General features: G+C 44.3%; 2 protein-coding genes across 2 annotated transcripts; one reads left to right on the forward strand and one right to left on the reverse strand.

The window, feature by feature from the left end:
- Positions 1 to 329: 329 nt before the first annotated feature.
- On the reverse strand, positions 330 to 3,927 carry LOC124677199 (putative disease resistance protein At1g50180). Its single transcript, XM_047213198.1, has 4 exons — positions 3,807 to 3,927; positions 1,977 to 3,732; positions 851 to 1,869; positions 330 to 609 (listed from the first exon to the last, which is right to left on the reverse strand). The coding sequence occupies exons 2-4, from the start codon at positions 3,541 to 3,543 to the stop codon at positions 598 to 600; spliced, it is 2,598 nt and encodes an 865-aa protein (XP_047069154.1). The 5' UTR covers positions 3,544 to 3,732; positions 3,807 to 3,927; the 3' UTR covers positions 330 to 597.
- Positions 3,928 to 7,277: 3,350 nt separating this feature from the next.
- Positions 7,278 to 9,572, forward strand: LOC124678011 (F-box protein SKIP5). Its single transcript, XM_047213946.1, has 5 exons — positions 7,278 to 7,392; positions 8,093 to 8,237; positions 8,308 to 8,386; positions 8,505 to 8,563; positions 9,089 to 9,572. Exons 1-5 carry the CDS (start codon positions 7,278 to 7,280, stop codon positions 9,432 to 9,434), a joined length of 744 nt encoding a protein of 247 aa, XP_047069902.1. The 3' UTR covers positions 9,435 to 9,572.
- The last annotated feature ends 7,625 nt before the right edge of the window (positions 9,573 to 17,197 follow it).

Genomic DNA, 17,197 nt, shown 5'->3' on the forward strand with positions numbered 1-17,197 from the left:
TTCCTGAAGGACATTTGACATGTGAAATTGTGGGACATTAATTACACATGCATGCTCTCTGGACTGAAGTGAAGTGGTTGCATTTGTGCCGTGACTACTTTCGTTGTAGTTTGTAGCTGCAAAGTTATTGTACCCCCTGACGTCAGGTACAAATCAAAGGGGGAAACAGGAAGCAGAACCACCTTGGACATGCGAGTCTAGAACTTGGCATTGAGTAAAATTACCAAATTAACATTGCATGAGCTGATAAGTGATTGCCCACCATGAAAAGAGAAAAATAGTTGTGGACCATCAGCTAGTAACACAGGAGTTTGTTTATGGAACTCACGATCCATCATTGAAATAAGAAAATATAGATACACACATCATCATATGGATTGACCAGTGGGAGATGGGTCCTTCGTTTGTATTATTACATTCAGTTAAACTTACACGCAGGAAGGACGGCTATGTATTCGATAATGGCGATAAAAGATACTTAGATACACGCAGAAGGATGGATGTGTCCTTGTCTCGTGCCGCCACAACAACAAGGGTGCACACGATGGCATCTGAATTAGGAGTAATAATGCTTAAAACATGTGCTTATAAATCTTGTTAACGCTCCACCTGCAAGGAATAAGCCAGAAAATAACTTGAGCGCAAGTTGTTGATCCTAAAACTAATCATTCCAGACAAACAAGGCATGTAAGGATATAGAGCAAGTCACAAATAAGTTAAAATGAACTTAGTTGTGAGCATCTCGCTCCTTGTACTAAAAGTATGTGCACGGTAAACTCTAACTTATGACTGCAAATAGTAGTAAAACAAAGAACATGAAAGAATGGTGTGAGGGACATAGTAAAGCTACCTCACACCCTCTCCGCTCAAGCTCCTTCAGTGTTGTGTCATCTCCAGAAATCAGGGGCTTACTAATCAGTTTCAGGTTCTTGAGGGACGGAAGGTGCAGCAACCCCTCAGGGAGCTTCCTCATCTTCTTGCACAACCAAAGTTTTAGGTGGGAGAGCTTTGGCATTGTCCCTTCCTCCATCCTCCACTCCTTAATCGAGAACCTATCAAGTTTTAACTCTTGCAGATGAGGAAACCCTTGGGCAGAACATGACATGATTCGGCCTTCATACCCCGACAACTCCAAAACCACAAGACAGGGAAGCTTCTCCAGGATCGGCATCGGGTCTAATTCAATGACATCAGCTTCTAGATAGAGATGCCGTAGTCTTTGTGGGAAGTGGTTGCTTTCAGGAAACTTATTGAGCACACCGAAATTGGCCAGGTGAATATCAACCAGGTGAGGCATGTATGCAAATATATTCAGCATCTCCACATGCATGGGCCTCATCACCAAGAACAAGGTTGTCAATTGTCTCATCTTTTCCAAAAACGTCACCAAGTCATGATAGCAATATTTAGTACCAACCGATGCACAAGTCAACCACAAGGTCTGGAGATCTTTCTGTTGCACACTCCTTGGTGATGAAAATGCAGTGGTCAGGTAAACATGCCGTAGAGTAGGGATATCCCAAAGAGTGTTTGGTATCATTGAGTCCAATTTTGTTTTTCTGAGATCTATAATCTGCAAGTAAAGGAGTTTACCAATTGAAGAAGGGAGTGCTACATTTTCACATCTTGTCAACCTAAGACATCTTAGGTGAATGCACCCACCAATTGCCAGAGACAAATTTTTGAGGTCTGAGTTTGCCATGTGAAGAACTCTCAGGAATCTCAGCTTAGGTAGGGATATTGATGAAAGTTCAAAGCCAACCAGAGTTCGTAAATTAGGAGTTGCTGGCTGTAAAACCTGATCACTCAAGTTTTGGAATGAAGCACGATATGATATCATGCTATCGGATGATGACGCTCCCATATGACCTGCATTTTTTGTACAGTGCATGCACAGTAAGCAAGAAGCCACATATGAAGGTATATATTGACACAGAAATAAGGGCTATATGAAAAGAGAGGAGAGGGAGCCTCACATGCAGTTTTGTCAATCATATCGAGAAAACCGTCTTCTCTTGCTTCTTCTATGCACCAGTCACGTAAGATATCATGGATCCTTATTCTTTCAATCCATCCATGTGCCCTGCTTGTATCAACAACTTGGACCAAACTTCTTTGAGCCAACTCAGTTATATACTTACGTGCTGTTTCTTCTAGTTTATGCTTTGGTGTGTGTGGAATGAAGCATTCTGCTATCCATAATTCAATAAGGTCCGACATAGATATCTCATAATCCTCAGGGAAAGCAGCAACATAGAGGAAACACGATCTTAAATAATGATCTGGTAGGTCGTTGTAACTGCGAGCTAGTATGTTTCGCATCATCTGTCCGTCTTTGGTTGATGGCCAACTCAAGAGTATATCGCACCATGTATCTTTGTTCAGATTTTTTGATAGATAACCCCCAAAAACTGCAAGTGCAAGTGGTAATCCATTACATTTCCTTGCAAGCTTTTTCCCTAGCTCTTCAAACTCATCCACATCACATACAAGAAACCTGTTATAGGATGGCAAAGCTTTGCTACTAAAAAGTTCCCAGCTTTTCTTTTCATCTAACTTCTTCAAAGGATGAACATGGGTTGGCATTTGAATATGATTTGCAACATCTTGCTTTCGTGTGGTTAACAGTACTCTACTACCATTAGCTACATCTGGAAAGGCTTTAACTGTTTTGTTTATTTGCTCCCATGTATCTGTTTCCCAAACATCATCAAGAACTACCAAAAACCTTTTTTTCGACAGATAATCATGTATCTCCTTTCCCACCTCATACTCATGCATTTGAAAATCATCTCTGGCTCCCATTATTTGTTTCATAATATCTCTTAGTAAATCAATGCCTTTAAATTTTTGAGATACAGTCACCCAAGCAATTGTATCGAAGTGTCGTTCTACTCTTGATGAAGTGTAGACTTTTCTAACAAGTGTTGTTTTTCCTGCTCCACCCATGGCAACTATGGAAATAGCACTAAGAGTATTGTTCTCTTTGTCAACTAACTTATCCACTATTTCTTTGTACTCATCCTCAAAACCAAAAATGACAGCATCATCTTTAAAGTTTTGATGCATGAGACCATACTCTCGTGGAAACACATCCTCAACATGACCCTTGTCTAGAACACTAGTATCCAAATCAATATTCAAACGGTTCGCACTATCAAATATCTCACTGATCTTCCTTCTTATACGTTGGACTTCAGCACCAACTTTATGAAGGGTAATCAGGTCACTTGGTAAGCGAGCATACCTTGAAATGGCACCCATGAATCCTCTCTTCAGTCTGTTTCTCTTCTCCATGTAATCTGCAACTTCAAGGACATTCTCAGATTCATATGTTGCGTCCCTGATCTGGCTGACCCAGGTAGCCACACGTTCATCCCCTGATCTCCATTTAGCATCACCAGATTTCAGGTAGCACTTTAGCCGCTTCAGCTCATCTTTCAAGAATCCTACTTCATTAGTGACACCACATAAAAATGAGGTCTCCTGAACTGCAAGATTGCTCACGTTCCCTACCACGGCTTTAACAGCGGACTCGGCCATTGATTGCTCCTCCCTATATCTGCTCCCAACTTAGCTTGTTTCTAGAACCAGTATATATTGGTAATTTCCTATTTGTAAATTTTCGCAGAACCAATAGCTAGAGCAATTATTTGGAGAACCTCCATTTAGCATGATTATGACTGCACCCGAGCTTCCAACTCCACTACAAATTTTTCATGGCCGATGGACCTGACGGGAGTGAGAGCTAAAGGTTAGCCGGACACTTGTACTTAGGGGGAGAATAGAAAAGGGGAGGTACTCACCGATCGAGGGGATGCCTGCCTTCTCCTTTAAGCTTGCTCTTTTGGTCTGCACACTGTGATTTGCTACTCTGCTCCCACAAAATTTTCAACGGCGGCCAGCGTCAGGGAAGTCCCTGGCTCGGAAGCTCTCTCTCTCCCTCTCTCTCCCTCCTCTCTCTCTCTCTCTCTCTCTCTTAATCATCCAAGTCGTAGTAGAGAGAGCATGTTGCTGCTGGAGAGACACATATCAAAGCTTGGTATTTCTGACAAGTAGTAATGTTTTGACAGCGAAGTATGCCGTCATCAGGAAATACTGAGACCTATGACTGTGGAATGACTAACTGGTGAAGATAGACCAGTTCCTTTGAGATATTATTCGATAATTATCATCGGTCACCAGTTGCTTATCTTTGACTAGGAGGGAAGAAGAAGCCCCAATCTAGGCATATCTGTGGCACCAGACGCAATGCTTGGGCGGCAGCAGCAGCAGCTCCTCTGTCATCGTTGGAGGAGTTGTTTGATGTTGTTCTCAACTACTTACATATCCAGCCAGTAATAGGTATGCAGCGAGTCACTTGCCCACTTGCATTTCCAGTCATTAATAGGTAAACCTTTTCAATTGAACCGTTCTTTGACGAAGAAAGGGCATTTGACTAGTTATCTAGTAAGACCTGATTGGTGCTTGCAGCAACTGGTACTGCCATAATTCATATAATCCCATGTTACTACTGGTGTTGCATCTGAATAAAGTACAGGTATGGGTGGTTCTCAGATAATAAGAGCATCTCCAGTCGCGTCCCTCAAAAAGCGTCCGGCACAAATGATTTGGAGCACGTTTGGGACCGCGCCGGACAAAAAGAGACCAAAAATCTGTAAAAAAAGAGACCCTTCCCAGCCGCGTCCCTCAAACAGCGTCCGGATGCATGCATTTTAATAGAGGGGACCACCCCATGTGGGAAAAGTAGGTGAGAGAAAGTGTGGGGAAAGAGACTAGCATGTGGGGACTAGGGGCTACATGCATGCATGTGGACGCCTCATTTTGTGTCCGGCGTCCCCGGTAGAGACTCTATGCATAGAGTCTCTACCGGGACGCCGGCACAAAATGAGGCGCTAAGAGCATCTCCAGCCGCGTCCCCCAAACCGTCCCCCAAACCGCGCCGGATCGAGCGTTTGGGGACGTGTTTCGTTCGTGCCGCGTTTGGGGACGTCGCTCCCGGCCCGCGTCCCCCAAACGCCGCCCCCAAACATTAAAAGTATTTTTTTAGCTAGAAAGAAACTATTTAATAATATTCAAATCGGTTGAACATAAACAAATTATATATAAAACTTCGAAAAAATATAATTAAGTACATATAAACTATCTACTTCTTCTTCTTCGGCCGATGGCCCCGCCTCGTCGTCGTCATCGCGGTGGCGCTTCCTCGCTCGTCACCTCTTCCGAAGAGGCGGTGTCGGCGCTCGACGCGTCGTCGTCGCCGGTGCTCGTCGGCTGCGCCTTGGCCTTCGCCTTGGCCTTGGCCTTGGCCTTGGCCTTGGCCTTGGCCTTGGCCTTGGCGGCCTTCGCCTTGGAAGCCTTCGCCTTGGCCGCCTTCGCCTTCGCACGGGCCACGCCGCCGCCGCGGCCTCGCTCTCTTCTTCCTCCTCTCCTCCCGGCCCGGCCCATTCCTCCTCGCCGTCAGCCGGCGGCGGGGAATCGTCGCCGCCGCTCGGCGTCCCGGCTCTCTCCCACCAATGGCGCCGGCCGGCCGGGCTTTCCCTCGGCCGGAGGTGTCGGACGGGAGCCGGGAGATGTAGCTCATCGTCGGCCGGAGGTGTCGGATGAAGGCTTGGATGAATGGTGGCGTGCGTACGGCGTACGTACGGGTCTTATTGAGCGCGGATGAACGGCGGCGCGAAGTCGAAGAGAGCGGCGGTTGCTCTTCCGAGGAGTCGGCGCTCCATTCCGGCGGGGTTGGCGCGTCGTCGACGCGCTTGCCAATGCGACGGTTCCGCTTCCTGTCAACTGCACCGTCGCTACGTATGTGGCGGTTGAGCGTCCGAGCCGCTGACGGGTCGGCCCCGCGCCTCCTCGCCTCTCATTTCATTGTGTCCGGCGTGCCCGGTGTGTCCCCTGTGGGACGGGGACGGGCTCGGGACGCCGGACACCGAATGGGGGCGCGCCGGACAAAAAAGGGCTTTGGGGGACGCGGCTGGAACGCTTTTTTTGTCCGGCGCGCCCCAAATCCCTTTGGGGGACGGTTTGGGGGACGCGACTGGAGATGCTCTAATTAGCTTTGGGGGACGCGACTGGACGACTTTTTTCCCCATTTCTTGTCCGCGGCTCATTTGGGGGACGCGATTGGAGATGCTCTAAGGTAGTACCTATTAGACCAAGCATGTACCAATGTCACAGAACCTATCAAAACGCAGGAATTTACTGCATGGTTCAGTTAATCGAAACAATATTAAGTGATATTGACCAGGTGCTTCACTTCCTCATACAGGTGTCCATATATCGGAAGTTGTTGTCCTTGAAGAAACTGATCCAAGCGTTGACCCCCAGCATGGAGTCTTTGTCATCATCGTCATTGTCATTGTCATATGATGTTCTCTTGCACACGTATTGGTGCTGACCGTGCATGTTCATCCCTGGTGCTCCGTTGGAAAGCACCGGGAAACTACACGAGGATTAATTACATACATGACCACATTTTTTCTTTCACTTGTGGATTGACTCTAGGAAGCACAACTCTAAAGCAAGGAAAGAAACAAAATTGTCGTCGACTTACTGACTTGTTCGTTTTAGTGCACCGACCATTTCTTTGTGTAGATTAAAGTTCTGCTGGGATCTGGCCATACTTGATGAGAGGCGGCTGGTTACTGCACCCTGGGTGCGGTTCTGGTTGTCACCCAGAAATGAAGCTTTGTTCTTTAACTATGTACTGACAGAACATTATGCTGTTTCTGTTATTTCAAATTCTCTGAATTTGTCTTTTTTCTTTTCTGAATTTGAAACAAAACTCTGATTCGTCTTATAGGATATTTGTGCTGATTTTAGACTCAGCATCACACTAGCTTGTTGTGTAAAAGGTTGCTTGAATTGATCGGATTTAAGCAAGCATCAACACCAACAATGAATCAGTGGTAATGTTCTTCTGCTGGTTTGCATAAGCAAATGCTATGGAAATCTTCGTATGTCAAATGCCTATGTGTTGGCATTTCAACATTATTCACAACATCTTGGTTTCGTTTGGACTGCTGAACCCAAACTCTGGCTAAGGCCGGATCAGATTAAACTTTTGTTTAGGCCCATGTAGTTCAGGTCTGGGCCAAGAAACACGAGTGATAGGTGGGGCCCACGAAAATGCGTGGAGAGAGGTAAAAAAACTAAAAATCAAGTGGTCCAAGATATCCTGTCGCTTCCCGTGCTCTCGCCGTCGTTGCCGACCACGCGGACGGACGGCGGCACCGCACGCCGTAGAGGAGAGTGGAGTGGGGAGATTCCGAGAGGAGATGGCGAAGCGGCTGCGTGAGGCGGCGCCGTGGGCGGACTCGCCAGGCTCGCCGGCGAGCAGCCTGGACGACGGCTGCCTCATGCATATCTTCAGCTTCCTCTCCCCGATCCCAGGTTCGATTCGCTCCCCTCGCCTTATCAGCAGAGAATCGGCAGATGTTTTTGCATGTGTGGTCGCTTCGCCGCCTGATTGACTTCGGATTTGGGTTGAGGGTTGGTGGGAGGGTAGGAGGTTGGACAAAAAAAAACTGAGTTTGACCTGCTTCTTGGGGGAGCAAGATAGGATTATATGGCGAACTTGTTATATTGGACACTCATTTCACGCAGCCGTGCTGCTAATTAGTGGGATTTGGGGAATTCCTGTTGGACGTGATGAGATAAATACCTTCAATAATGAAATATGTCTCTAAATTAGATCCTGGATTGGATGTAAGACAAGGGAGTTTTTGCTCAAGTGGTTAGCGAACTGCCAGAGTTTGATCACGTTTCACAGTCTGAGATTGACAAACTTTATAGGTTGACAACATATTGTCCAACCTAATGTGCTTTTGTGGACTGCCGGGGAGGGGATTAGAGTTAGGTACTGTTCTTACATGCCCATTGGTTAGTTGCTGGTTCCGTGGAAGGAAAACAAAATAATCTGAATATATATAGGCCACAATGGAAATTGATTTGGTGATTTTGGAAAATTTGCTCATTGTATTCTAGATAGCAAAACCTTAACTTGCTGGTGATGTCCTTAATTGTGTTGCTGCTATCATTTCTGTTCCATCAAATATGAGCATTTTTTAGCATTTCATTTTTGAACCTGCAGATAGGTATAACACCGCCCTCGTTTGCCACAGATGGCGCTACCTTGCATGCCATCCTCGGTTGTGGTTGCGTGTTGAGAGGCCACTTAGAAATGTAACGGAGCCTGGAGTTTATACGACTCTTGCGGCTGCTGTTTCTGCTGCTAGGTTAGTTTTATCCATCTGATTTTACATTGCGGACTCAAGGATGTTGTAGATGACCTCTACTTTGCTGAAGGCCTGGTGACACTATTCTAATTGCTGCCGGTAGCACCTATCTGGCATGCAATATCCAAATAAAGAAGCCTCTTTGCATTGTAAGTTTTGCTATCCACGTTCCTTGTTATCTCAGTAGATTTTTTTCTCTTGTGAAATGTTCTCTTGTGACTGTCGGTGCAATTGTGTGCTTATGTTTGTCATTTTCTATTCGATCAGATTGGCGGAGGTGAGCTTCCTGATGACACTATATTAACATGTTCCCGTGGGTCTGAGAAGTACGTCTCTTTCTTCTGTTCTTGTATTTCCCTGTTTTTTGTACTTAGCTACTGCTGCTGCCACTCACCCACCCACCCACCCAGACACACACACACACAAAGAGTGCAATTGATATACTCGATTATGCAGATTCGTATCATTCACTTTACCCGACCGGATGACTAGGGTGCTATATGCTAGTGCTGCTGACACCACACTTATAAGGGATGCTCTGTTTCACATAGCAGTTTTCTCTCTCAGAGCACTTTCTTCCTTCTGTTTTTTGGTCACACTTAGTTGAAAACACCTCTTGTGGGATGTGCTGTGGTAGAAAGGAAAATGTTTTTAGATACACCTGAATTTAGATTGCTCTAAACTAACAATGTGGAATGTTGAAACTGGGAATTATGTTTATATGTCAGTAAACTAAGTTGTATAGAAGTTCAGTTTGCTTAGGAAAGTCTGCAAACTGCTATGTGTTGCCTATATACCTTGCCATTTCCCCACTTTATCTCATGTCTTTGTGCACTAACCTGTGTAAGCAGTGCCTTGGAGTTCCTATCCACCTGCAAGATTGCGAACCTCACTATTAAGGCAGAGCTGGGATGCTGCTTGCTTCATCGAAGCGGCAAGTTGACTATTGAGGAATGCTTGCTGCAGTGCGAGGAAAATCCTCTGGACTATCTGTCCTTCCCTATAGTTAGCACAGCGATCGAATTCAATTCTCTATCGTCGCTCAAGGAGCAAGGACATGGCCTGACTGTCGTTCGCACCCGGATCGAAGGGGGTGCGAAAGCTATCAGAACCAACGGAACCCTAGCATTGCAGCATGTGCGGGCCATCTACGCCCGTAGCTCTGTTTTCTTCTGGTTCGAAGTAGGAGAAACGTAGGGATTCTCTGTAAACTAATAAGCTTTTGTATTATGTATCAAAACTAGTGTTCTGCAAACTGTTGTCTGTTGTAAACTATGATGATAGATTGTACTTGACATTTGAATTATCAAGGGCATGTTGTCCTTTGCAAGTGAACTGTGAAAAGTTTCGTGGCACCTCGATTTGTTGGCTGTTCATGCCGTTCTTCATGGCTAATTTCTGTGAGGACCTACTAATTTCTGTGCGGATCACTTAGACTAGGGTCTAGGTACATTCAAATTTAGACAAAGTTAAGACATATATTTCATAGGATGGAGGGAGTACTAAAGATTTAGACCATTCTAAAACCTCGGTACCCGATTGCTATGGATTCTTTGCTGCGAGGTTCATGCATTTGCGGAAGTATAAATTCTTGTGCTGGGTGTGGTAATTTGATACACAACACACACATGACAAAATGTTAATCCAACGCAGGAGTACTACCTCTGTCCACAAAATGATGTTTAAAGTTTTTTTACATTTAGATGTATCTAGACACCTTTTAGTATATAGATAAATTTGAATTTGGACAAACCTTTAACATCCTTTTATGAACGGAGGGAATAAGTAGTTTGTATCTCTTAGAAACTGAACTCACCGAACAGGTTCGGTTGATTTTGGCACTCGCGCAGAATAGAACCCGTAGCTGAAAAAATATAATTAAATTTTTGCGGGAGAATTCGGCGATGCACACATATTAAGACAATAGTTGTTGCTTCGATTGAGCATCATACTTACATAATTTGTACTACGAACATAAAGTTAACTTAAAATCCTCCGCAGCGCGACCTAATTTCACCAAAATTCGGCCCCGAGGGCCGCTACGCGCGGCGGCGGAGGAAGGCGAGGCAGCGTACGGTGGCGCACGGTCTACTCCGAGTCGAGCTCGGCGATCTCGAGCTTCACGCGGCGGACGCGTGCCTCCTGGCGCGCCGCCTCGTATTCGTGGACCTGACGGACGGCATCGGCCTCCTCCTGACGGAATCGTGCTTGCGCCTCCGCCTCAGACATGGCCGCGATCACGGCTTCCCCCTCCTGGTCGTCGTGGACGTATTCGCTGGGGGAGAAGGTCGGAGCCGACGGCGCGTCCTCCTCGTCCTCCGAGCTGCAGTCGTTCACCGGCAGGAGAGGGGGGCACGACCCGCTTGAGGAGGAGTCCTCGCCGCCGTTTGCATAGCGGGCGAGCTTCCCCGGGGGCGTGAGCCCCCAGTTCGTCCACCGGCGGGCACTGTGCATGCGTGCACCCTCGGACCGGTTCCATTTCCGACGCTCTGCCTCCTAGCGGAAAACGTGGGGCCGCGGCGGCGAGTCTCCTCCGCCCAACCAACCGCCTCCCCTCGCGGATCTTCCGCGGCTAGCCATGGGAAGATCGTGGTGGAGCGAATGCGGAGCTGGCGGTGGCGAGATTTCTCGTCGGAGGAGGTGTAGGAAGAGGACGGAGCAGCGGCCGCGGCGCGGGGGGGGGGGGGGGGAGGGTTTGAAAACAGAACTCCCCTCCGCGCCCGTTTTAATACAGGACGCGCGTCGCGTTTCTTGAGCCCCCGAATTATGTTTACGGGCCAGGTCACAAGTTCAGGCTCTCGTCTGAGCCACTTTCGACCCGAATCCGTAAGCTCTCCGAAAAAATACGGTTCCAGGGGGGTTTCGGTCTCCCTATTAAAGTTGCTCTTAGGCTCCACTGCTAGAGGAGAGCCACCCCACGGCTGCCTTCCCCTCTCTCCACCCACTACAGTAACCAGAGGCTCTCCCCCGAGATCTGGCCCGATCCCGTGCCTCTCCGGCGGCGTTGCCGGCCGGAGATGGCGGAGGTGAGGTGCCAGAGTTAGTTTCTTAGGTTTAGGAGTAGTTTCCCGGCGTTTTGCCGGTTAGGTTTGGAGTAGAAGCTCTGGTTCGGGGCCAGATCCAGAGCGGGCCGAGTTCGGGAGGCATCCCTCTTGCTCCGGCGGCCGGAGCCCAGGGAGCTCCTCCTCGACCAATCTCAGCAATAAGGCCGGCGTCATCTCCTTCGAGCTTCTTGCTGCCTCTTATAATATCCCAGGTTTAGAGGCAACAAAATGAGAGAACACCAAAGTGTGCATTGCATTCATGCATAGAAAATCCGGGGAATTTTCGCGCTTTCAAATAAAACTTCCCACAAGAATCGAAGTTTCACTTGACTTGCTCGGAATTGAAGTAGATCATCAAGTCAAGCGCTATAAACTTCACTCGTGATCTTTGCTAAACCTTGTTTTGGGTAGAGATGATTTGATCTATGGATTAGATCAAATGGAATTAGATTTACCACAACACATTCTTTAAGAATCAAACCCTAACTTATTAACACTTAAAAGTTAGCAACTACCTTTGTGTGTAAATTAATTCACTTATAAATAAGTTAAACCACAGGGTCTAAAGTGCATAAAAGCCACACATTCTTATTTAAATCATAACTTATTAAATACATGGAATATCATAAAACTAAATCCATTTACATTACGAATTATAGTTCAAACTATTTGAATCAAACTAACTATGAGTATTTTGAAACTCATATGACCATGCCTTGGTGAAATCAAACCCAACTATCCAAAATTGAGGAATAACCTTCAACTTTAACTTTTTACCAATATTATAATGTAAATCCAATCAATATGATATAGTGACTCATCCACAATAATAAAACCATCCACAAGATATTTAGTAACAAATGCCACTTGGCTATCCAAAAATAAATCATATGAGAGGATAATGATCATGCCACATGTGATGAAAATATCTACATGACTTGCTTTCCAAGCTATGCCACCTCATGCTCAAAGGATTGCTATGGATGAGGGCATGACAACCAAGCACCTTACTCATCTAACCAACACAAGAGTCACCACCTATGTGTCATGATACTAGAGCTTGCCCAAGCCTATAAATAGAGCCATACCCTTCATCCATTTCATCATCTTGTAGCATGAAACAAGGAAGCACACACATAGAGCCACTCCATGCATTAGCTAGGATCAAGATGAAGAAGCTAGGAGGTGGAGGCATACCATAAGATGCAGAGTTTATTCAGATTTCCCGAAGAACAAGCTACGGAAGATACCAAGGTAGAATTCCTAGGCAAACCATCTATTTAAAGGATCATATCATCATCTCTTGAGTAGGACCTTAGGATATTCCAAGACATTGAGAAGTGAGAGAAGTTATAATACTAACCATAGCCATGTTCATACAAGAATATTAGAGAAGTACTAATCCTAGTTGTTCAAGTCAATATTTGATCTTAGAAGTGAGAACCCTATTTCAATAACAATACCTTAGCAAACCAATTCTATAATCATCACAACTTGGTATTAATTATAAACCCTAAGAATCTAGGATGAGTGTGATGAGAGGAATATTAAAGAGGGATTAGTGAGGAATGAGTGGATCTTGTCTAATGCATGATTATACCTTGTAGATATAAATGATAAGTTAACCCCATAGGATCACTAGATCTCATCTATCACATAAAATAATAAGTATATCACTAGTAGTTAACCCCAAACCAATCCTCATGCCTATTTTATACTTCAATTAATGAAGCATCATCAAATTCTTAAACCCTAAGAACCATTATTCACATAAAATCATGAACCAATCACATTTCCTTTACCATTTGCTAAACCCTAGCCATAATTATAACTATGGGAACAAATTATATTGTTAAGTACTAGATCAACCTAATCATGTGTTCATTATGCACAAGTAATAAATTTCCAAACCACTTAAATAGATTTGGTTCTCAAATAAAAAAAAAGAATTGAGATAAAAATCTAAACCTATTTCTATGTTAATTAAACCTCACAACATATCAATCCAATCAAAAATTCAATGTTTATTTAAACAACAAAATGATACAGTAAGCATTATTATCAATTTATGTTGATATTCAAATAATTTTGAACCTGCAAAACAAAATAGAATCAGATCTGAATTCAAATAGAAATATCAAATAGAAAATAAAAACAGAAAATAGAAAGTTTGAAATGAGAAAAGGAGGGAAACTTACCTGGACCGTCGCAGCCCAGCACCTCTCCGGTCGAAGCCCAACACCAAGCCCACCAGTAACCCAGCCCACGAACGAAACGACCCAAACCACTTACCGTTTCGATGCTTTAAAGATCGTGCGAGAGGAAATCGTCTTCGTTCTCTTCCCCGGCGTCGACAGCGCAGAGGTGAGCTCAGGCCACGTCCTCGACGACGATAAGGACGCCCTGGACGTCGTCAGACATTCCAGAACCTTCTCCAATATCTCTCACGTCCGAGCCTATCCCAAATGTGCCAAGATTCGTGCCCAGTTCGAGTTCATCCTCGTCGCCATATCCGCACCGTCTCCGGCGATGCGCCGACGATTCTGACCTAGCCATGGTCTATAAATAGGAGGGGAGAACCGCCGTGTAGTCCTTGTTCTACGCCGCCCATCCAATATCTCTCAGACGCCCCCTATTCCTCACGATCTTCCATTCACTGGTCGCCGGTGACCACCACGGTGCCGTCGACTGGAGTCACCCCGGAGGCTGCCGCTTGGTCGTGGAGGAGCGCATCGTCGAGGAGAGCATCTGGGTGCAAGCAATCGTCCAGGGGAGCAAGGTACGGGACGAATTTGATCGTTCCCTTTCTCAGAGCATCGCCGGCAATGGCGAAATCAAGCCCAACTCCGGCGGCCATCAACGTCGCCGACCACACCATCATCTTCACGGTGAGCTCGCGCATCTGATGAACCAAGTTTCGCTTCCTAGATCTCTCTGGTAGCTCTCAATCAATAGTTCGCCGGAGTGCACCACCGCGAGGCATGTTCTCCGACGTATTTCCGACGACCTTTAGTCGATTCCGCCACCACCAGATGGTTCACCATCGTCTCCTGGTCCGAGCGGTACAAACGGCGTGTCCGCGGAAGCCCTGTAGCGGCGGCGTCGTCCTCGTCTGGTCGCCGGCGTCGAGCCGACGGTGAGAGGGACGTGTCCACCGCCACGTCAGAAACTTTGACTGGTCTTCTGCCCACGTGGCAGTTGACTGGTCAAAGGCCCCACTAGTCGATCATAGGGTTAGATGCTGTACCGGGTATCTTTAGTATTTTTACTTTATTTCAAAAACCAAGTAAATATCTCGAAACTTTGAAAAATTCTAGAAAATTCATATTAACTCAGAAAAATGCAAATAATATATCAAAATGCTCACAAAAATAAACTCTACTCAAATAAAATATAAAACAAAAATGTGTGTCAAAATAAAATTCACTTATTTTTAACCCTATTAATTATGCCATTTCAATTATTTAACATGCAATTTGAATTCAATAATTAGTGAAGTTGTAAAAACTAAAATTTAACTATTCAGTAACTAAGTAAAATGTTAGGATTAATTTTATTTACCATATTTGCATTAACTTAATTATTAGTGGTAATTCATAAACCCTAATTGCAAATTACTATTTTTCTTTTTTTTTTCTTTAAATAGTAATAACTCAAGAAAATATTATAAGCCAATATTATTTTGGTAAATCAAAACTTATTTACTTAAACATTCTTAAGTTAACAAGTTAAATACTTTAAACCTAATAACAATTGTTAAACCCTAATTCTCAATTAAACCTAAATAAGAGTTACTCTAATTATTAAATCTTGTCAAAATTTAATAAAATGTTAAACCATTACTAATTGTGATTCAAAGTAATTAGTAACCACAACTCTATTACCAATTATCATTTTAGAAGTTGTGCCATAATTTAGACACCCTAGTTTCAATTTAAGTAAGACATTGATCTCATTATTTCATGTGTTCATCCAGTAGTAGTTGCAAACCTAAAACCCTAAGGATTTAACCCATGTGATCACTACACTTTAGTAGTAACTCTAAAACCCTAGTTGCTTATCACATCTGATCATGTGAACTTCACCTTAAATTGTAGAACCTTGATAAGTAGCCAATTAATGCTTACTCATGATCCATTAGCATAAACCAAGTCACATGAGTCATCATTTCATGTCTCTAATTCCAATTTAAAACCTATATGATCCACTAGTGCCACCTAAATATAAACCCTAGCTTGTTAATTGGATTAGTACCATTAATTACCACTCCATTATACCACACCATTAGGATAAACCTTAACCATCAAAACCTAGTAGAACTATAATGATGAACCCTAGTATCAACCTTGTGTAGTAATTCACAACCCATGCTCCTATTCCACTCAACCCTACTTAGGAAATGATAAACCTCTTAGCTTAGAAACAATTAGAGATTATTTAGTAAAGCAATTGTGAAACCATAGTAAACCCTAATAGCTAATTTATAGAACCATCTTAAATAACCATCCTTTGATATAATGCTTAGAAGAAACCATAGCAATAAACCTACCAATACTTGTTATATAGAAACCCCTTCCAAGTTAAGAACCAACTAGTTCCTATTAGTGAAATTAAATGAACCCAATAGTAAACCCTAGAGTTACATAGCTCCTATGTATAGTAGTTCATACCCTTATTTAACCTGTTCTTCAAAAGTTATTCTTTTGAAGTACAGATGTCAATCAAACCTTAGAAGCCCTAATCCTTCTTTGAAATACCTATTATCACTTCAACAACATGTTCTTCAAAAGTTATTCTTTTGAAGTATAGTATAAGTAATCATCAACCATGTTCTGTAGAACTTAAAATTAACAACTGTTCTTTATCTATTATTCCACCATTATTCTTTATGTGTATGATTGTTATGATGTCTTATATCACTTGATTATGATGCTAATATAACCAAACCCTAATAAGAACCTTGTTTGAGAACCATTCTAAAAGTGCAACCAACCCTAAAGAAATCTTTACAACTCATACATCCTAAATCATCGAGGTTAGGTTACGCTCGGGACGATTGCATCTCATACTATGCATTATAGCATTTTTGCCAGTTCTTTAAACATTGTCCTTACCGGACGATGATGGTATTTCAGCATTTGGAGTTCTCACGTATCGAAGCTTTTGCCCGCATAATCTGGCGAGTCAAGAAAGGCAAGTTCATCGCTTGCTCATGTCATTTGATTATTTTTATCAAATTATATGCAAAGTACTATACTTATCACTCATGCATTGAAAAGCAAAGTATTATTTTACAATTATGAATATGACTATGTGGTGGGCAATGGAACCATGGTATGTGTTGATATGGTGGAGGTTCCATTGCATGGGTTATATCACCCTAGGATTAATTACCAATGCCAGTCCCGGTGATTCTAGCGCCGTACAAACCGCGTTGACCATGAGATCTATAATGGCTGCGGGAAGCCAGCCGTATCTTTTCCCTTACGCACGCCAACGGATTGGTAGAGCCGGCGGGGTGTTGGAGAGCACTGCCGTAGGTTGGGATAGCCTTTTAAATCCCCATCCATTAGTGATGATGGCTCTACGATCTATGAAGGATTGTCCGGAGTACACCGTGAGTAAAGCCGTATTATCGGGGAAGTCTGCGGGGGTGTACGGTTGGACAAAAGGGTGGGTTTGCGGTCGCGGAGAAGGCGGTGTGGGCTTGGATCTTTATACCTGGCCTCACACCAAAGGAAGTGTGAACGGGGGCAAGTCCCTGCGGATGGCAAAAAGGGTGAGATCTCTTGTGGGAAAAGTAACGCACCTCTGCGAGTGTATCAAATTGTGGCTGTCACTCCCTGTTCCGGGAAGGGAACTACGAACGCGGCAGGAAAGGAACTCCATGAAGTTCTGGTCAACCTGTGAAGACTG

Source organism: Lolium rigidum, chromosome 7 (assembly GCF_022539505.1).
Source record: "Lolium rigidum isolate FL_2022 chromosome 7, APGP_CSIRO_Lrig_0.1, whole genome shotgun sequence".
Taxonomy (NCBI): domain Eukaryota; kingdom Viridiplantae; phylum Streptophyta; class Magnoliopsida; order Poales; family Poaceae; genus Lolium; species Lolium rigidum.